The 21771-nt window shown below is 48.7% G+C and overlaps 1 protein-coding gene across 1 annotated transcript; it reads left to right on the top strand.

Annotated features, from left to right (window-relative positions):
- The first annotated feature begins 243 nt into the window (after positions 1-243).
- mtpn (myotrophin) lies at positions 244-6457 on the top strand. Its single transcript, XM_028955597.1, has 4 exons — positions 244-617; positions 1320-1433; positions 2449-2532; positions 5999-6457. Exons 1-4 carry the CDS (start codon positions 546-548, stop codon positions 6083-6085), a joined length of 357 nt encoding a protein of 118 aa, XP_028811430.1. The 5' UTR covers positions 244-545; the 3' UTR covers positions 6086-6457.
- Positions 6458-21771: the final 15314 nt, after the last annotated feature.

Below are 21771 nucleotides of genomic sequence, written 5' to 3'. Positions count from 1 at the left end.
CTTTTATTTTGTTACACAACTCCTCCTCTGTAGACTTTTATTTGATTTCAGGCCTCCTCCTCTGTAGACTTTTATTTTGTTACACGACTCCTCCCCTGTAGACTCTCATTTTGTTACTCTCCGCCTCCTCTGTCGATTTTTATTCCGTTTCAGGCCACCTGCTCTATAGACGTTTATTTTGTTACACGCCGCCTCCTCTGTGGACTTTTATTCTGTTTCACGCCTCTGTAGACTCCTATGTAGACTCTTATTTTGAAGCGCAAGTTTGGCACCAGAGCGGAAGTCCAGTTCGTCTTTGAGGCTCGCGCTAAGGCGGATCCCTCCTGTCTCGCTGGAACTTTTCTCTGCCTGCGTTCTCCGGCCTGCCGGGGTTCCATGTCCCACGTCCCCCGGGGAGCGAGTCTTTCCACTCCTGTCGCCCGAACGCCCGACGTTTGAGCGGAGTCGCCTCGTCAGCCAAGTCAGCCAAGTTAGCCGGCGGCTAGCTGGACACCTGCAGCGTCCCCCCCCCCCGAGAAGCCTGAGGTCCGAGGAGAACCTGAACCATGGGAGACAAGGAGCTGATGTGGGCCCTGAAGAACGGGGATCTGGACGAGGTGAAGACGTTGCTGGTGAAGGTGAGCGCTCCCAGGAACCTCGGCCTGCCCGGGCCCGTTCTAGAGAGGGAGGCCGGTTCTGGAGCTCAGGTGCTGAACGGGGTTCTGATCGGAAATACGCTAGTAATAATTTTAATAATGATGATGATGATGATGATGATATTATCAATAAATACATTCCGTCACTTCTTCATTTCTTCTCTCCTCCCACTTCCTGATGCCTCCTCACATTCTTCCGCTTCTTCTTCTCCTCTTCCACTATTTACCAGAGTTCGACATTCCACCAGGTGGACATGTCCTCTTCTCAGGTGGACGCCTGCTTCCAGTTCGGGAAAAGAACCACTCCCACCTTGAGTAAACTGGGAATTCTGGTCTTCTCAGAATTCCCAGCTGGACCTGGATAATAGTCGACAAATTTTATTTGATGTAGTGCGGAACCGGGCGGGTCGTGCGGGACTGGGTCCGGCGTCCGGCCCCGCCCTCCATGTGCCCGCTCGCGACTCGCCGCTTCCGGTCCCAGTCTGACAGGTTAAAAGACGCCTGGACGCTCGTCCTCGGGGCGTCGCGTCCACAGGCGTCGACATGTCGGTGCCGGGCTCGGGCGGGGTCCTGCACGCCTGTGGAACTATCCACTATCGCATTCCTCAGTGCGTTCTATACGTTCGTGGGGAAAGCGGGAGCGTTCTGGAAGGTCACCGCGTCTGTTGCGCGTCTTTCCCGCAGGACGAAGACGTTAACCGGACCCTGGAGGGCGGGAGGAAGCCCCTGCACTACGCGGTGGACTGCGGCCAGGCGGAGATGGTGGAGTTCCTCCTCTCCAAGGGAGCCGACGTAAACGTAAGCGCCGCCCCCGCCGCTGTGTCCGTTCCAATTAACAGTTTCCTGTCGTGGAGGCGGAGTCGTGGCGGGGCGCCGCCCCCCAACAGGCGGTTCCAACAACTTAATCACCCAAGATCCCGTGCGCTGTGTCCCAGTGGGCTTTGACGGGACCCTCGGCAGGGCGGCTGTGGCCTGGCGTGTGGGGAAGTGGCCCCGCAACCGGAAGGTTGCCGGTTCGAATCCCGACCCGCCAAGGTGCCAGTGAGGTCCCCTGGCGCCTGTCACGGCTGCTCACCGAGGTGACGGGACACGTCTCGTTTTGTCACCGTGTCCTCAGCTGCAGCGTTGGAACAACCACTTTCAGTTCCATATTATTAACCTTTATTTACGGTTTATTTTACCGCTATCGAACTCAGACAAGTCGTCTCACGGTCTATCAGGCGAAATAAACTCCTCGTTGGAGTCAAATCTATTGGATGTACGGAGTTAATTATGAAGAAAATATTTAGTTTTTTTTGTTCGCTTTTTTTTCTGAATCACAGGTAATTACAAAATAAAAAACATACATAAAGTGTTGGTGCCACTGCGGGGATTAAAAGGTATTTTACTGTGGAGTGAAAGGTGGGAGGAGCCTTCTGGACACGCCCTGCTGTCCGTTTAAAGTCCCTCGTCCTCACACGCTTCCCCTATCTGACTCCATCAGCACTTCCTTGTCCAGCTGTGGACGCAGAGCTCCCGAAAAAAAAAAACCCAGAATGAAGCGCTCGGCCGTGGACTGTTGTGGGCGCTCCAGAAATGGCCTGATAAGGCCTCCCGCGCCACGCCCGCTCTCCCGGGGTAATTCGTCGATGAGATAAGGAATAAAAAAAAAACGCTCATCGCTGGAGCTACTTCCTCTGATCACGAGAGCGATGTGCCCTTGTGTAGGAGGCCGGCGTGATCTGCTGATAAGCAAAGGCCGCATCTGACCTCTCTCTCTCTTTCTCTCTACCTCTCTCTCTCTCTCTCTCTCTCCTTCCCTCTCGCATCACAGGCCCCAGACAAGCACGGCATCACTCCGCTGCTCTCCGCCACGTATGAGGGTCACCTCGCCTGCGTCAAGATCCTGTTGGAGAAGGTGGGCCCTCACGCCACGAACACACAGAGAACGAGGGCGGGAAGCGGCGGCGCGCTCGGCCACCTTCATCCACAACTCTCACTCCAAACCCGCTCACTGTGGCGTAACGAATCCGCGGATTGAAGTTTTCCGTCGCTGTGCTCCGGCTCTGAATCCCATCGTTTCCAGCGGTCAAACTTGAATATTGTCGAACTTTGACCTCTGCCGTTATGACACATTAACGTCCAACCAATAGAAACACAGCATCAAAGCAGGTTAACCACGCCCACTTTTCAAGCCAGTGCTTTTAAAAAAATATCTATATATTTTTTTGCTTTAAAAACATCATGCGGGAAAGACAACTGGTGTTGTTGCGGAATGATCCAGAAGCTGTCCCAAACTGTCCCTTTATGCAGGCTGGTGGACGAATGTCTTTCTCTCTTTGGAAGCAGCGGAGGCCTCTGGAACGTTCCAGCTCCGCTCTTCCTTTGTGTTGGCGGGTGTGTTCGGTTGTGCTGAGCCGACTGTGCCTCTAGCCGGACGCGGGTCCTTCTGGAACGTTCCGACCCTGAGCTGTCGCTTACTGGCGGTGGGCCGTAGGGTTTCAGGCGAGATGCGGTTTTATTTACAGTGAAGAGTGAATCGGGGGCCGATCGTTTCGCTGCTCTAGACAAACTTTTTTTTTCTTAGGTGCACCTTTTACTTTTATGCAAATTTTCCACTACATGGTATTTAACAACGCACTTTCACCGATTTTTCTTTTTTGTAAATTGCGGCCATATAGGCGACATATCGACTTGTAAATGATTAAATTACAAGCTGGTTAATATATATAATTCTTAATTTGAAGCACAATTCTACAAAAATGCTGGTGGGCAGAGGGGACACGTGCCAGCAAGTTGGACTCCCCTGCATGGCGGTCCCTCTTTTTTTCACCAGTTATTGTTAACATTTTAACTTTGCTAGAAAGTTCCGTACAAAGCGTGACCATGATCTAATATGTAATGTTTCATTGGCTGGATTTGTCGGTGCCGGTAGTGGCCTCGTGTCTGTCGCTGTGAAGTGAGCAGCTGCCTTCCTGGTTTCTATTTGCGAGGTCTGTGCGGTTGAGGGGGCGGGGCCGAAGCGTTGGCGTCGCACCGCACCCGAGTGGGGACCTGCTCATCCTGCGGCGAGGGCTCAGAGAGGTCAATCGCTGCGCCGCGACCTTTCTGCCCAGCCAATCAGCTCCGGGGTCTGGAATTAATCATCGTCTCCTGATTATCAGAGACTGAAAGTCTCCCGAGAGTGTCAGAAGAGTTGACCCTTGACCTTGTATCTGCTTCAGGCAGCTAATGAACATCTAAATTTACATTCGTTGACCACTTTTTAAAACTTGGTAGGAAACCACAAGATGACATGACGCCCGCGCTTCCTGTATGCACAATCTGCACCCCCGCTGTCTGCACCTCCCCAAAAACGGTGCATTTTCAAGGTGACTTTCGTTTATTTTAATTCATTAATTTGAACGATGATTGCGTGATGGCTGTAATTGAACAACTGTAGTTTATTAAGGGGCGTTTTCTGTTGATCAAGCCTTGTGGCGGTTACGTCATCATCAACAACATCATTTATTTCTTATAAAGCCCATAATCCCATACAGTACGTCTCAATGGGCTTTGACCGGCCCTACAGTTGACACCCAACACACTTGAAAAAATCTCTAGGAGAGAGAAAAAAAAGGTGGGAAGAAACGTTGGGAAGGAGTGATACAGAGAGGGACCCCCTTCCAGGGTAGAGGGAGCCTATAAGTGGTGTCAGTGCAGGGTTGGGGATGTCCAATAAGAGAAAAAAAATCCTACAGCTGTGATTCCCAACATTTCCAGCGGCCGCAGGCATTTGAATATTGTCGAACTTTGACCTCTGCCGTTATGACACATTAACATCCAACCATTAGAAACAGAGCATCAATGCAGGTTAACCACGCCCACTGTTCGAGCCAGTGTTTTTAAAATAAATAAATAATTTACATTTTTGCTGTAAACCATCATGCGGGAAAGAGAACTGGTGTTGCTGCGGAATGATCCAGAAGCCCCATTCTGGAACTGTCCCTTTATGCAGGCTGGTGAGACCTTGGTCGTTGAAAGGGACGAATGTCTTTCTCTCTTTGGTAGCAGCGGAGGCCTCTGGAACGTTCTTCTCGTCCTTTGTGTTGGCGGGTGTGTTCGGTTGTGCTGAGCCGACTGTGCTTCTAGCTGTACGCGGGTTGTAGAGGTGGAGAAGTCCAAAGTGTAGTCCAGTGTCATGGTGTACATTACGTGTCCATTATGACACTACTGGTCCACTTGAAGATCCCTGAAGCTGTAGTTGTTACGGTGGCGGTGGCTGTTGTGACCCTCTGGTTCGTTTCATGCTAAGTCGTCGTTTAGCAGTTGCCAGGAATCAGGATTCGTCTGCTGGTCTCTTCACTGGTGTAGCAGTGCAGCAGGTCCGTCTGATGGACCTGTCTTCTGCGTTGGACTGGGCCTGAGAGTGGGTGAGACCTGCCTGCAGGAAACGAGCCTTTAGGGCCACGCCGGCAAGCATTTCCTGTCCTCTAAATATAGCTCCGCGCGTCTCGGCCTGCGGTGACCGCGTTGTGAGGTGGAGAAAACGGCATGCGTGACTGGAATGAAGCGATACGAGGCGCTCGTCTATCGGCGCGTTTTCATTCCCCTCCACGTCTGGTGTAGCTGGCAGCTGCCAGGTCCTTCAGAACGCGCCATCGATCCACACTGCCAGCGGGGTTGGAGTCCAGGGGTCGGTCGGACCCTCGGGCCCCGGGGTGTCCTGGTTTTATATACGGTAAATAGGGCCCTAGAGCGTGAGCAGCCGTAAACTCCCTGTTGTTCAAGCAACAGACACGTGTGTGTGTGTATACACGCACACACACAAGGTCCATGTTGTATTCTGAACCAATCAGAGACGGTGAAGGGAGGGGCCTGCCTCTTATAAAAGATGAATTTCTGTCTTCGTTTTTGGTTTTATGGTCACTTCGCCTCTTTTCCAGTGCCTCAGCGGCGTCCATTTTCATGCCGAATGAAAGGCGTCACCTGACCCAAGTAAAATGGTAGAAGTTAAAAAGCACAATGCATCCATGAAGCACATTACACGCAGCGATAAATTCCTCTTCAGAAAACAGATCATCAAGTTCCAGCCCTTTAGTTTAGGTTTATCCAAGTTACCTCTCTAGATATTTACATTTACAGCATTTATCAGACGCCCTTATCCAGAGCGACTTACAGTCAGTAGGTACAGGGACAGTCCCCCCCCTTTCTCAGGGACACAATGGTAGTAAGTGAGGTTTGAACCTGGGTCTTCTCCTCTCCCATGGACGAAGGTTTGCTAGGCTGTCTGACATGTAATTTCAAAACCGTTCTACAGCAGTAGAACGTCCCCCAGTGGCCATGGCAACAGAGGTTTCCGGAACTCGTTCCACCGTGGCCCCAAACCTCCCGTTTCGTTTCAGGGTGCCGACAAGACCAGGAAAGGACCAGATGGCCTCAGCGCCTTCGAAGCGGCCGAGAGCGAAGCCATCAAGGCTCTTCTGAAGTGACGGCCAAGCGGAGGCGGCGACGCCAGAGGAGACGGACGGGCAGACGGAGCGCTCCCTGGACTGACGAGACGGAGTCCCACCCCCCCTGCAACCTCTGTCCATGCACTGCTGAGTCTGTTGGGTGGTTCTGTTTGGTTCTGGTTTTCTTTCTCCTTATGATATTTTGTGTTTTTATTTTTTTTGCGGGAGGGGTGGGGTTTATTATTTCGAGATGTATTATTGGGTGGATGTAATCGTCAACCGCGTCTTGCCCGCAGGACCAATTGTTCAGTGGAAAGCCTCTAGTTCAGAAATAAAAAAAAAAAAAAAAATTTTAACGTCCATACGTCCAAATGAGTGAAATTAGCGCTTAATGGCTGCTGCTCCTCTACCCTGTAAAGTCCCGGTCGTTACCGGTGGCCAATTCAGTGGGCAACGTTCAAAAAGATTTTAAAAGAAAAATAAAAAAAAAAGCGGGGACGCCCCCCTCATTTGGCCACCGCCCCCGTAAGTCCCTGTTGGACCACGTTTCACACTAAGACCAACTGGCGTCTCATGAAGCAGGTTTAAGAAGAAAGTGTTGGTCGTGGAATGTGCTCCTTTCTCCCGTCGCGGCGGAACTGGCCCGCTCTCGGTTTGATTCGCTCTCCTGCTGGCTCTGCTGCATGCCGCTTCTCCGGACGGCCGCTTTCTCACCTTTTTTTTTTAGTTGCTTTTCAGATAGCAAGTACACGTTGAAACAAAAAAAAAAACGCTTTATAACTGGCATCATTGTGACAAAAAGTGGAGGGGGGGGGGGGGGGGGGGGGGGGGGGGGGGGGGGGTTAGTAAACTAAACAATAAAAACTATAAGTCGTGCTGTTTGTCCGACTGTTATTGGGGAGGATCTGCCTGGTTGGGCCTCATGGGGAGTGGGAACAAATCATTTTCATATTTCTGTATACTATTCTCCCGACTTGCTTCGATGTGGACGCATCAAGAATCTGAATCTCCGGCCCCACGGGCGCCATCATTACCACAGATCTCTACGTTGGCATTGTTTTCAATGGACGGGAATCTATCTAATGAGAAGACGATGTTCAGAAGATGTCCCCTCTGCAGATGCTCTTGTAATCATTTTTTAGGACTCCAGACATCTCCAGTGGATTCAGAGGTTGCAAGGCCTCGGCCGTTCTTCACTTGCTGTGTGGTCAGGAATTGAAGACCACAATCGGAAGCTCTTTGTTCTCTGCTTTACCCCAACCACACGGTGTGTCTTCAGTTAATTGTGATCAATATAAATATCGAATACATTTACATTACATTTACATATACAGCATTTATCAGACGCCCTTATCCAGAGCGATATACAATCAGTAGTTACAGCAACTTAGGGTTAAGTGTCTTGCTCAGGGACACAATGGTAGTAAGTGGGATTTCAACCTGGGTATTCTGATTCATAGGCGAGTGTGTTACCCACTAGGCTATTATCACCCCTATGTGAATGAATGAATGTGAAGAGCAGTAGATAGTAGACCTGGAGGAGCTCGAGGGTAAGACCTCACTGATCGCTTCATGTTACGGCCTGTCCAATTTCTGTATTTCATCACTTATGCACTTCCTTTGCTTTACATTTACAGCATTTATCAGACGCCCTTATCCAGAGTGACTTACAATCAGTAGTTACAGGGACAGTCCCCCCCCTGGAGACACTCAGGGTTAAGTGTCTTGCTCAGGGACACAATGGTAGTAGGTGGGATTTCAACCTGGGTCTTCTGGTTCATAGGCGAGTGTGTTACCCACTAGGCTACCACCAGCCTTTATTTATGAACAGTTGGGTTCATCCATTCGACCATTCAAGTCATTTGCTTTTTTAATTATTATTTGAGCTCTGCCTGCCCTGAAATCACGGTTCTTATTGGCAACGTCCAATTTGTAAACCGTAATAAACAAGCAGCAGCGAGCAGGAAGGGCGTGGTCTAAACATGGCTAGTGACAATGGGCTGTAGCAGCCACCACCCTGATATAGATAAAGTGCTTATGGACAGTGCCTCAGGGTTGGTCTTCAAGGCGGCTATATCATACGTCGCCCCCTTGTGGTCTCCAACAGCTACTATTCCTTCATCAAACAGAAGGATTTTAAGAATTTGCGCATAGTACCAGCTCTGTCAAGTTATACCGGCTTTGTCATTGCTATATTATAATTTACATTATCAATAATCCATAAGCCGGTAATTTATGCCGTTGTGAAAGATCAGTGATTAAGCTTCCTAGGAACCTCCTGTGGATTACATGGTTGAAATTAACAGCCATCTCCAAAACGCTCCTGCTGAAACACCACGAGTAAGGAGAAAGTAATTATTGAAGACGTGTCCGTGTGGAGGACAAGGAGAGGAGTGGCTCTTCGCTTGGCCCCCACTGAGCCGAGATGCTGCATGTGGAGGTGTTTGTGTCTTTTGATTGGCGGGTACACGTTTTCTGTCAAACGTTCCCGATGTTGTGCAGATGAGCGGCTGAAATGAATGATTCATCAGCCGCCCATTTTCATTTCAGTCCATTGACCCTGCAATTGATCCCTTCCTCCAGCGGGTAGGTGCAGGGTGTGGCAGGTGATGGATTCGTCCTTCTAGAACGCAGTAGGAGACTTCTTGTCCCTCTGTCCGTATTTATAAAACGTGCATTATGATTCATGTCATTTCCACATTTGAAAAACATCAATTTGCCCCGTGACCGTTGACCTCTAGCTCCCCCTGCTGGAGCCCGTCCTGCGCCCCCCCAGGCATGACGCCCGTTCCTGCGTGAATAATCTGCCTCCCTCGCCAGGGTCCGCCAGTGCAGGAGCGGATTGATTGCAAAGTGTCCACATTAGCCGGATAATTGGCGGCTGCAGTAATTAGCACATACGTGGTTCCCCCTCTCCTCCCCGGGCCTCAGTCGCCACCCGCCGAGGAGGGCCCGTGATCAAGCGGCTCGGAATTGTGCTTAATGAAGTATCAAATCCAGATCATTATAATAATAATTATTTGTCTATGTGTGCGTGATTGCCTCTGGAAGAGCGTGCCGGCGACGCCGGGCCCCTCCCTCGGGGTTTCGCTCGCTCCTTCTGGCCCCGACACTCATCTGTGGCGGATGGACTGTCATTAACCAGGAACAGTCGTGTGAAAGGACTTCGGTAGGGCCTGTTGCCCTGTGAACGTCCAACGTCCGAGAGCTGGGAGAAGTTTGGGACCCAGCCCGTGCACCTTGACCTCCAAACCAGTCACCATCCACGCCCTCGGGGGAAGCCAAGAGCAGCCTTGTTGGAGGGAAGATTTTGACAGTGGTGCACCCCACTTTATAAATCTCTGTGGCCCATTTCCCATCATGCTCTCCCAGATCTCAGACTCTCTCCGAGGAGCACTCACTACTCTCCGCCGTTCACGGTTCCGCTGGTTAATCATTTGAGCAGAAATCAATGCGGCTAGAAGCCCATTAGGGTGATTTTAATTGGGAATAAAATGGGATTTATTGTTGCGGCTTGGACAAGCCTCTTCATTTTCGACCAGGATGCTGGGTAATCTGGGCTTTCTGCCTCATGTTATAATTGGCCTGGTTCAACTGGAACCAGATCTCAGAAAGGTTGCCTACAAAATGCATACGTTCATTTAATCCCTAGAAGTCTGTTTTAATTCATGTTGGAGTGGGTGAGTACTGGAGCATTGAAGACCTCCTTCCAGTGAAGAAACCATCTGCCTGGAGGGTTACAGTTCAAGAATAACTGTGCCAACCCGGACGATTTATAGAATTGCAACACATATGTATAACATACATAGATTTTTTCCTTCTGATGTCCCTTACAGTTCACATTTTTAATAGATCCTATGTGCCTCTAGACTTGTCAACAGTCAGAAAACAGAAAAACAGTGACAAATGTGACTAATTCTAAATAGCAGAAGTATCAGGCCGCTGAGTTTTTAATTATCGTCTAGTTTAATCACCTTTTTTCTAAATCAGAATTACGTTTAAAAACAAGGAATTTGGTTCCGGCCGTTGGCATCTCTCACGCTTATTTACCGACCAACACAACACACATAAAGCCGGTAAACTACACTGTGCCAGTCTGGGACGTGGAAGCCGTGTTGTGATGCAGGGACGCTGAATCCTCGTCAATTTTCTTCTCCAGTTAGTAAGGAGGAAGTGTCGGGATCAATACCCCCGATCTGGTCCCGTCGTTATTGGACGAGTGGGTGGGTGAAGAGCAGGAGCCTGCAGCATGAACTGCTAAGTGCCCGAGATTCCCGAGCCGTCATGGGAAGGTCCTTGAGACGGTGCATGGCTGGACGTCTTGTATAGTCGTGGGCCAGGATGGGGTTGGCGAGGGCCCCGGCGATGGAGCCTCGCTCTGGCATTGATTATGTGCTTCGCTTTTAATGCGTGGGCGCGCAGGAGGACGGGGCCTGTGGGCGGCTGCCTTGATGCGTATTGAGTGAATCCTAAATGGTGCGAGGGAAGCCATGTGTCACCGAATCGATCCGTCCAATAAGGAGTCACCAGAGAGTCGCCTCTACAGTGATGTACCCATCTAATGAACCGGGCTGCTTTATTCCCCGGACCTCTTCGCACATTACCGATTTCCAGCAGCTAGTGCTCGCCTGCTCATGTTAATACTCTTTACCAGCCATTACCTCGTATACAGGAGACAAAGGCTTCTATTCACCACTATTATAACATTTCCACGATTAAACACCCCCAAAAATACCAGTGTGATGCCTTCTGGGGCAGTGATGATATTTTATCGATACGACGCATCACGCCAATGCTGCTCGTTCTTCGCCTGCCAGTGCGCATTACATGTCTGACACACGCCGTTCTGGTCCAGTTTTACAAAAACGTGAATTCTTTTCTCGCTCCCAATTGTCTTCATTAACAGAACAGAACGTCTTCCAGTTTTCTGCTCACATCAAGCTCTCATTGAGCTATAAGTCCTGCAGGATCACTGGGTTCTCCGCCGTTAACGACCTGTGATGAGCAGAAGATAAGACCTGTCAGTCACGCTCTGCTTTTCCCCACAAAAACCAACTGGAACAAACGTTGAGGATTATTTTCTCTGCAGGAGACAAGCTTTTCTTTGAAAGCTAGCATTGCAGCTGCAGCAAAATGTCGGATGATGAAATGTGTGTTTGTTGGAGAGGTCGGTCACTGGCCACTAATGGCTTTTTGCGGCCAGAAAACGTCGACTGTGTCTCTGAATGTTCATATGCATTTCTCTTGGAGGACTTGAGCACATCCCTGATGCTGTAGACCACACCTACTGCTCCGTGTTGCTCCCAGTTCACCTGTTCACCTCCCCAGAAGCCTTCATGAGACCAAGTCGTGACTTGTTAACTTTTCTGAAGTTAACCGCAGAAAAGTCCACATTATTGTTTACAGCATTCCTGAGACGTTCTTCACATGAATAGAGGGGAAATGAAGGAACGCGCCAGAGAGCCAAAGTGAGAACAACAGCGCGGGTCTCCTCACATCTGTTCCACATTCTGGCCTGGGCCGGTGAGGAAGACCATTTTACAATCTGCCTTCCTCATGCAAATTTGATACAGTTCCTCAAGTTCTCAATACCAACCCTGGCACAACTTTTCAGGGGCATTTATTCATATTATGTCCTAAGCCTAGTATTTTATGTGGTCATAGTGAATTAAACTCAAGTTGTAGAGCAGCGTCTGCAGCTCCCCTGAACGCGTTTATAGGCATCATAAAAATTTCTTGCCCAAATATCTGTGAAAAAGCAGCACCAGCATCATAAATCAGGGGGCAGTGGTGGCCTAGCAGGTAAGGAAGCAGACCCGCAATGGGAAGGTTGTGAGTTCAAACTGCCAAGGTGCCACTGAGGTCTCCATGATCCCCTGAGGTAACAACAATGATCTCCATCTGAGTGGAGATGGAGATGGCTGTCCCAGCTCCACGACTTGTGGTTTCTAAATTATGCCATCTGATCAAATGCCTGAGGAGATTCATGGATTTATCTGATTTCTGAGGCCGTAAATAAACAAAATCAATACTTTTATAGCACTATGGCAAGTGAGAGATATTAATGTGGGCATATGGGACACCAACATGGTTGTAGAGACCAATGTATTTATTTTTAATGGTCATTGGACAAGTTTCCTTCTCTGAGAATTTATCACTGCTTGCAGACTTTCGTAACCGGTCCCTTAGTCGGTGGTTCTAGTGAAGGGCCACGCTCTGATGGTGGGTGTTAGAAGATTTTTCTGATGAAGCTCGAAAGACAAGTCACAGTTGTTGGATCCCAAGTCTTCTTGTGGAAGGGAGGTCCAAATAATACAAGGTGGAACCAGAAGATCACCAGGTTCGAAACCAACTTACTACCATTGAGTCACTAAGCAAGACACTTAACCCTGAGTGTCCCCAGGGGGACCGCCCCTGTAACTACTAATTGTAAGACACTCTGGAAAAGGGCTTGTCATGTAGTCCTCTTCGCACGTCTTTTTCTGGTGTCTCATTACTTTTCTAGTCCGGTTCCGACCTCCAAAATGACGTCGGTGGAGTCTCAGTTCAGATCTGCTAGTTGCAAGGTCGAAGCCTCCACCGGTCTACCTCTATCTACCCATGTTGACTTGCGTCCATTTGCAGGAACAGAGAAGAGCCCTTGACGTGTTTACAACACGCCCTGCTCAGCCCAGTGGATGATGTTGAAATTAAAGGAATATCCTGTTGTTTGATTCCTTTATGTTCGCCTGAGAGGTATCTGACAGCTTTTCAGATGATTTATGGATTTATTGTCTGCCGAGTTGAGAAAGTTTCTCACGTTCCTCCACCTGGAAGTCCCGAGCTGGTAGCGCGGAAGTTGCTCTGACTAAAGAACGGAAGCAAGTTCCCAGCAGCAGCCGATATTCCGACTAATTAATTCCCATGCCTCGACACGCCGGCCTCTTCCCGGGTCGGTCAGGAGTCGTCCGGTCCAGCCGAACCGTGTTTTCAACAGAAGGCCAAGGCAGCTGGAGCTCCCACAGCAGAGCTTCTGGTGCATCAGCTCCTCACAGTCCACAGCTCATCTGGCGTTTACCTCCGAGCAGCAGGTAGAACGTTTCAACTTCTTCTACAGCCCCACAGGTCCAGCATCATCGTAGACAAATGGAACATCTGCAGGATGCCTTAGTTAAAGACCAGTACGGAGATAGCAGGTCATGAATCTGGTCCTGGACATCATAAAAATTGATTATTGATCTTAATTCACTTGTCATTCCATTGTATGTAGTCTAGGAATAATCGTTTGTTGGAAACCACAAGGGAACTATATAAAATCAGCATCTCAGAGCAGCAGACGGTAGAAGGGATGAATGCATTGAAGTGATTGTCACATGTGATACACAGCAGCACAGCACACGGTGCACAGTGAAATTTGTCCTCTGCATTTAACCCGTCACCCTGAGCAGTGGGCAGCCATGACAGGCGCCCGGGGAGCAGTGTGTGGGGACGGTGCTTTGCTCAGTGGCACCTCAGTGGCACCTTGGCAGATCGGGATTCGAACCGGCAACCTTCTGATTACGGGGGCACTTCCTTAACCACTAGGCCACCACTGCCCCTAAAACATGGAACGCTTCACGGATTTGCATGTCATGCATGCAGTTGTTTTCGTGGTTTGGTAGTTTTGCCTGCTGCCTTCATGCACTGCCTGGTATGGATGCTCTGGAAGTAAAGACTTCACTGTCCATGGCGAGGTCTGAGGAAAGGGAAGCTGCTCACTGGCTGCTTCATCACCTGATGGACTCCGACTGAAGGCCTTTAATTTATGCACATTTGAATGAATTATAAAATATTGTCTATCATATCGTGGTTATGTGTATAACATTTATTATAGAAAGAAAGTTTAAATGGTTCATGAAGAAGAAGAGGTGGGTTTAGACTGGACTGCCCAGGTTCACGTTGTTGGAGGTAAATTCCAGACCTGGTACTCACCTCAGTCCGGGTCGAGGTAAAAAAAAAGAGTTTATGTCTGGGATAAAAGCAGGATTGAGGTGAACTACTTTCATTATTTACCTGTCAAGTCGAAGAGAACGTCTCGGTTTTTGTGCATTAACTGCTGCACTTCAGTAGATTACCAGGGAGACACTGTCAATTAAAAAAAAATAAAAATAAAAGGAGAATGAAATCTGAATCTCAGCTGCCTGCTCTTCAGAATGAGAGGGATCCTATTAAAAATTCAGCACCGCCGCCATAAAACATTCATGGGCAGCGTCTCTATTCTGGTGTAATCTCCAGCCATGAATGGATTAAAGAAAAAGTCCAAATCTTCCTGTCAGTCTGCCAGTCCAGGCAGGCCTACTAAATTCTCCAGTCCTGTATGCACGGCATATTTCTCCTTTTCCGATATGTCAGATGATGTGGTTTATTCAACACATTGTCACGTTTTAAAGAAGAGGAGTGTTAGCAGCATTTCAGCTTTTAGCCTGAACATCTAGAAAAGTCTAATTTTATTACAAGAACAACTGACGAGACTAGATTTGAATGTCTGAGATACATCCTCTACTCGTTATCATGCATTTACGAACAGACTTGACTTTTTTTTTTTATGACTTTTTAAATGTCAACTTAGGCCATCACTAATTATGATTAATGCAAATGACTGATTATAAAGTATTCTTGTTTTCACAGTGATGAGTTTTATTGTACATGTTCTTCAGAACTTGAATTCTGTCTCGTATGTGCTGGAAGTTGGTGGTTGGTGAGCCCTCGTCGGCCTTGAAATGCCTTTGTTGGTGTGGGACGGGCGGGCGGGGCACGGCGGGGCGGGGCGGGTGGTGCTGGTTGTGGCGTTTCAGTGCCGGTAGAAGATTATGAAGCTAATCAAGGTTAATTAAAGAAAAGGGCAGTGAAGGAATGCGTCCGGGGGCATCGTGGGAATGTTAAACAGTGCTTAGAGGGCAGGCCGGAGAGGTCAGGTGGGAGGGGTGGCTGGACGTGCGGAGAAGCCCAGCAACATCGCGGCCAGATTGCTACGGCGGACGAGCTACGTGTTTATTGCACGGATTTTAGTGGCACCGCAAGCAGAGCACGAGCGATTCAGCCCATTTCAGGCTTTTAAAGCTTCACTGACTTCTTATTTGCTCTGGTGTTCTTACAACTAATCTCCCATTAAATCCCTGCGTTCACGTAATTAAATAAATACCCTTTCCAAATGCTGCCAGCGAACAAATGAACAACAAATCAGAAAATGGATGAACTCTTAGTTCATTGCTTCTAAGCATGGCGCGGAATGGGCGATGTGAAAGTTGATTACTTGCTCGGCCGTGTTGGTTTGGGTTCCTGTGAAAGGCTTGGCTGGGATTTACCCAAAGTACATTTCACTCGTTTAAACCGGCAGAGGCGCACCATGCATCGCTGGGCTAATGAAGATGCGTAAATTGGAGATTCTGCCAAGTTTTGGGAAAGCCGTGTGTAAAAGTTAAACAGTTTCAGAACTTCTGGACATCCAGAAAAGTCATTGTCCAGGAGAGCCATCGTTTTGGGGTTTGTCATGTCTGAAAATATCACTTGACAAGTAGACACGAGGCAGCGCTGAGCCTCTCCACACGTTTATTCAGATGATCCGCTCTCCACGACAGGAAGGTTGAAAGCCGTGCGCTGCAGGCTGAGCACAACGATTAGCCAGCAATGATCAGAAGACACCCGGGTGCTGTCAGAGCGCCACGCCCGATTAAACCGCCACAGAGGGGTGCCTCGCCTCGGCGGGGTGGCAGCATATTCGCAGATAGCTGAATTGGCTCTCAAAACCAGCCAACAGGTGAGTGTTTATAGCTAAGCCTGCTCTGCAATTAGAACCTTCAAGAAGATGAGCTGCACAACCTGAGCCAAGTAACTTCCCGACACAGACACAGTCTGCGGTTCTTCCAGCCTTCAACACTGGTGGTTGGTTACTAGTGTTGTTTTCGTCAACTAAAACGAGACAAGGCGCTACGTAAATGCTGGTCATCTGAACCTAACTATCATGTAATATTGTTGATGAATAAAAGCGAGACAAGAAGTTATTTCTTTATGCAGTATTTCCAATTTCCTCCAAATTGAAAGTAAAGTGATTGTCATTGTGAAACACTGCAGCACAGCACTTGGCAACACAACGAAATGTGTCCTCTGTATTTAACCATCACCCTTGGTGAGCAGTGGGCGTGCCGTCTCGGTGGCGTGTGGGGGGGTTCGGCAGTCCTCCGGTGGTTAATTACACCAGGGATTTTCTCTGGCAATTAAGCCGCCAGTTGGAGAGGAGAATGGGGGGAAATAAGGCCGAGCTCACGGCAACCAGACCGAAGTCTCGGGCAGATTTGTCTTGATTAGGCGGCAACGCGCTTGCACGGCGCATAATGATGCATGAGGGACAATTGAGCGAGAAGAGGAGTAAGAGGTCTTGCAGCACGCTGGACGCGACTTCAGAAAGAAGGGACGCGATGTTGCGTGTTCCTGTTTAACCATAAAAGAGGAACGGGATCGCTCGCTGGAGGGTGGTAGTAGCCTAGCGGGTAACACACTCGCCTATGAACCAGAAGACCCAGGTTCGAATCCCACCTACTACCATCGTGTCCCTGAGCAAGACACTTAACCCTGAGTGTCTCCAGGGGGGGACTGTCCCTGTAACTACTGACTGCAAGTCGCTCTGGATAAGGGCGTCTGGTAAATGCTGTAAATGTAAATGGATTGGAAACACAGAAAGACTCCAGACACGTTCTCTGAGACAGAATATGGGATTCGTTGAACCGCCTGGTCCGGATGGAGCCGACCCCTGTTCTATACGCATAACCTCGGCCACCACCGAGGACCCAGAGGTCACGTTTTATTCGCTAAAAGATCATTATCATTGGGAGCAGTGCTGCTGCAATGGCTACTGGAAGCATGGATAATAAAGGAAGGTGGTTAAAACCGGTTGTGATGTTGCGCCGAATAACCGGGCTTGATGGGGCGGGGACGGCGGAGCCAGTCCCTTTGGGATTTGTGTTTTCTCTCTTTAAGGGTAATCAATTCTGTCCCCTGTTTGCTCAGCTCCCCCTGAGGGCCTTTCGAGCAGACGCTGGAGAAATCCATAAGCTCCGCAGGCCACGTTTTCCCATCTGTTTGGATGTTGCTGCGCGTTCGGCCCGTGACGTCGAGCGTGCGCATTCCCCGGCGCTGGGGTCAGCTCAAGTCCTGACAGCAGAGGACAGGACAGTGAGAAAAAAAAACAAGCGAGGACAGGCCAGATAACAAGACTCTACACAAGGACGTCTGTTCCAAAACCAATAAACTGGACACAAAGCATGTGGGTCAACATGGCTTCATATAATGTGTGTATGACATGGACCATTAGGAAAATCTTCTATTCCTGACAACTTCAGCCTGATCGGGGCTCTTAGTTTTGTAACTCAAAATCTATAGAAACCGAATGAGAATTGCTGGTGTCGTCCTCTTTTACTTTGGATAAAGTAAAGTAAAGAAAAACACATAATCCATCCTGCTGAAGATAATTTAAGACCCCGTCCTTACGAGAACTTTTTCTATCCAATCTGGCCTTGCGTCCACACGGAATCGGTATTTCAGGCCACCCAGAGCTACGTGTCTCGAAGACGTGTTCCAGAGTGAATTTCTGTTTACCGCGTATATGAGCGGATGGCAAACACACTCGCCTGTGAAATAGAAAACCCAGGTTCAAACCCCACTTACTACCATCGTGTCCCTGAGCAGGACACTTAACCCTGAGTGTCTCCAGGGGGGACACTGTCCCTGTAACTACTGATTGCAAGTCGCTCTGGATAAGGGCGTCTGGTAAATGCCATAAATGTAAATGACCTTTAACCCAAAGCACATCATGCATACAACAATGGTGGATAACATATTTGTGGTCGTGCTGCAGATACTACAAAAATCCTCTCTACGCTGTACATTTCCAATGAAAAGACGCGGCTGGAGGACAACGGCGGGTTTAACTCACTGAGGACGCCAAACAAGGAGAGCGGGGGAGTTACAGCGCCACCTACAGGTGTGGAGGTTAAAACATTTCAGATAACGCACCCGTGTGGAAGCAGGTTTTCTTGAAAATGAAAAGCGCCCTCGTGTGGACGGGGCCTGAAGCCATACGGAATGGTGGACTACCGGAAATCCCGCGTATCCTCTGCTGTCCCTCCATGTCACGCGCTCCGCAGGCATGAGAAGAGGAAGGGACACGAGTGAAAGACTGTGTGTTTCTTTTCCCATCAGCCACCTGCCATCGGCTGGTAAACAGTGACCTCTGCTGAAACGCCGGCGTCCCCCGGCGGGATGTGACGTGCGGGCAGATTAGCCAGGATCTGAGGAACTGGACCTCCGAGCCGCGACCTCGGCCCCAGCGCTAGATGTTCTTCAGACGCGGGGATCTGGAGCTCCCGTCGAAACCCAGCACCTGTGTTGGTGCCCGGAGGGCGGCGTGCGGTAATTCAATAAACGGATCTGGGCTGGGGAGCGGGAGACGGCGCCGCCGCAGATGAAGGCCTCTAATGGCGGGGGCTTTTAGAGGGAGACTCCTAATGAGGCCGCTAATGAACATAATGAATTAAAAGCAGCGGGAGCCTGGCTCTGGAAGTGTAAACAATATACACAGAGGAGGTGGGGGTGACGACGCCCCAAGACACAGACGGGTCGCTGCATGCACTCGTTTTCTCTACTGATGCCTTTACAAGCTGCTGCAACTTGAATTTGGGGTAGTGAGCAATTTTATGGCATCATCACAATCAAATACCACACTCGCCTATGAACCAGAAGACCCAGGTTCAAACACCACTTACTACCATCGTGTCCCTGAGCAAGACACTTAACCCTGAGTGTCTCCAGGGGGGGACTGTCCCTGTAACTACTGATTGTAAGTCGTTCTGGATAAGGGCGTCTGGTAAATGCTTTAAATGTAAAAAACGGTGAACAGTAGACTTCATATAAAGATGGAGCTGCCTAGTGGACTCTCCGCCGTCCATTCCAGAATAATCCACATTTGGACTCAGACACCTGGTACCTGGTACATGCTGGTCAGAAGCTGAGGGGGGCTCGGTTGGTGTTGTACTAGTATTGTGATTTGTACGAAACCAGCGACCAGCATCTACAAGGTAGATAGGACAAACACCATCATCACCTGGATGCCAGGTCAAGGACGTGCTGCAGGGACAACCAGGTAACACACTTTCAACTAAGAACTGATGTCCAAATATAAAAAGATAAAATACAGGAAATAAAAAAACAAAGGTTAGCGTGAATGTGAGTAATGTGATGAAATGGCAAACGTCATTTTTATCAATGTATTACACACAGCATAGCACAGCACACGGTGAAATGTGTCCTCTGCATTTAACCGCCACCCTTGGTGAGCAGTGGGAAGCTATGACAGGCGCCCGGGGAGCAGCGTGTGGGGACGGTGCTTTCATCAAGGGGACCTCAGTGGCCCCAACTGGTCCAACACACCGCACACAATGACAAAAGGAACGATGCATAGATGCATAGATCGTGTGTCTGAAGCTCCTCTGCCAGGGACGTGTTTTTTGAACTCTGTGTTCTGTGGGGGAATCATGGCTCTGGACCTGGAACTCGCTCCTGCTGTTGTCCCCGGTGCTGGCGAAGTCTCCGGCGCAGGCATGTGAATCTCATTTCCCTCTGATGCCGCTCAACGCGACTCGGCGCACCGGTCACGTGCTCCGAGGGCCGTACTGGTCCCTCTGACGACACTCCCCAAGGTTCGAGCTTCACAAAAGCAGGAGATGGTCTCATTCCAACTGCAATGAATTAACAGCGGGAACCGGATCTTTCTGCTCCAGCCCGTAAACGTGAATAAAATTCATGGTGCGTTGGCTTAGTCATCATTATGCTCGCCAATTACTGTAATGGAAACCCGGGACGCAAATGACCCTGTTGCAGCCTGACAGAGGCCGTGGAAGTGAGACTATATCTGGTGCATCGAAGAGGAAGTCGTGAAGGTTTAATTAAAACCTGAAAATATGCAAGGAGGCGGCTGAAAGGGAAACTTTTTCAACAAAAGTTTAATGTTGTCCTTAAATCTGCAGGATCTGTCACGAGGGGGCTCAATGACCTCAAAATCTGCTTTTTACAGCAATTGTAATATAAAGATGGAGCTACCTGATTCCAGAATGATACAATTCCTTATATGGATATACACTGTATTCATCATGAACACGAAATATTTTTCAATGAAAACTAAAAGTCCATTATGGATTGTGAATAATGAGTATTCCATGTCCTGTGATCAGACGACGAGACCAGGTCCAGGCGATGAGAGCTCACTTTGCTCAACACAAAGTTGAAATTGTTTCAATTAGCTGAAACACCTCTTCAGTTAATTGCCACTAATTAAAAAGAGAGATAATTGTGCGCTTTGATTGTGAGAAATGCGTGTACGTTCTGTGTTCAGCATTTATCGGTGGGTCCTTTGATCTCCATCAGCAGTTCTCCGTGTCCATCTCCATCCGCCGGGTCCAATGGAAGCTTGATGGCCTGCAGACTTCCGCCAGTTTGCATCGGTGAAACTCTCTCTCTCTCCCTCTCTCCCTCTCTCACTCTCTCTCTCTCTCTCACTCTCTCTCTGTCTGGCAGTGTCTCACCGCGGCGGTGATTTAGGTCGGTGCACGATCTACTCAACGTAGATTGATCATAAATTCAGACGCTCATTAGTCGTCCCTTTGATATGTCAGAGTTACAATAACTGCAATTTGACACTCAGACTCGCATCTGCACATCTGAGCGAAAATCCCCATCTGGACGTGGAACAGAAAGACGGCGAGCCGCTCTCGGCTGGAATGTGTCTCCGCACGGTTCATCTGCTCTTCGACTGCCCCCTGCGGGCGCATTAACGACTGAAAAAGTGCCGTGAAGGAGCAGCTCCTCGCTTCGGGGTGATTAAAGTCCGAGGATCCTCTCACACCGAAGCAGATAAGGCCTGAAGAATTCGAGCACCATCTGCTGCTCTGACCAGAGGTCCAGAGATGCTTGCTGGAGACGTTTCTGAGAAACAATCTGCAAAGCGTCAAACTCTCCATCTGGATGAAAAGAAATGCAGCAGAATGGAGGCTGTAACTGCTGCTCTACAGTTCATTTTTACCACAACCGGCCCGATCTGCTTTATGGCCTCATAATCACTGCTGTACATTTTGGCTCTGACTGGAGGTGGGAGAGATTTATGGCGTACAGTCACCGCGCTTTTACATAACGCCACCGATACCTTGTTGGAGAGCAGCTAAATGATGGAGGTGGACAGGCGGTTCCTCCCCATCTGAATCAGCCATGTGGACGTGTTTACCAAACCTTATTTTTATATGTGTAAAACGATGATTTATGATGGGACGTCCAAATAAATGAACAAATCCCTTACAAAACAAATGTTTATTGCTATATACTAGAATTTATATTGCAATACATGGGTAAATATATTTCAATATATGAGAAACTTCCTGATGTATTTGCAATGCCATTTTCAATATATAATCTCATTTAATGTAGGATGTTTATCAGTATATATAATAATATATTAAATAGTATAACAATGTATTTATTTAGTATATGAAAACGGCAACAATTGCAATATTTTCATATATTGTCATAAATCCTACTTCATATATTTACATATTGCTTACATATAAAATATATTATTATAGAATCAATCAACATATATTACTATGTACAATTCACAATAAATGACTACACACGAAATACCGAACAGGCCAAAAGTCTGGACACCT

The sequence above is a fragment of the Denticeps clupeoides genome, chromosome 15, assembly GCF_900700375.1.
Source record: "Denticeps clupeoides chromosome 15, fDenClu1.1, whole genome shotgun sequence".
NCBI classification, from domain to species: domain Eukaryota; kingdom Metazoa; phylum Chordata; class Actinopteri; order Clupeiformes; family Denticipitidae; genus Denticeps; species Denticeps clupeoides.
This window is presented reverse-complemented; position numbering and strand designations above follow the sequence as displayed.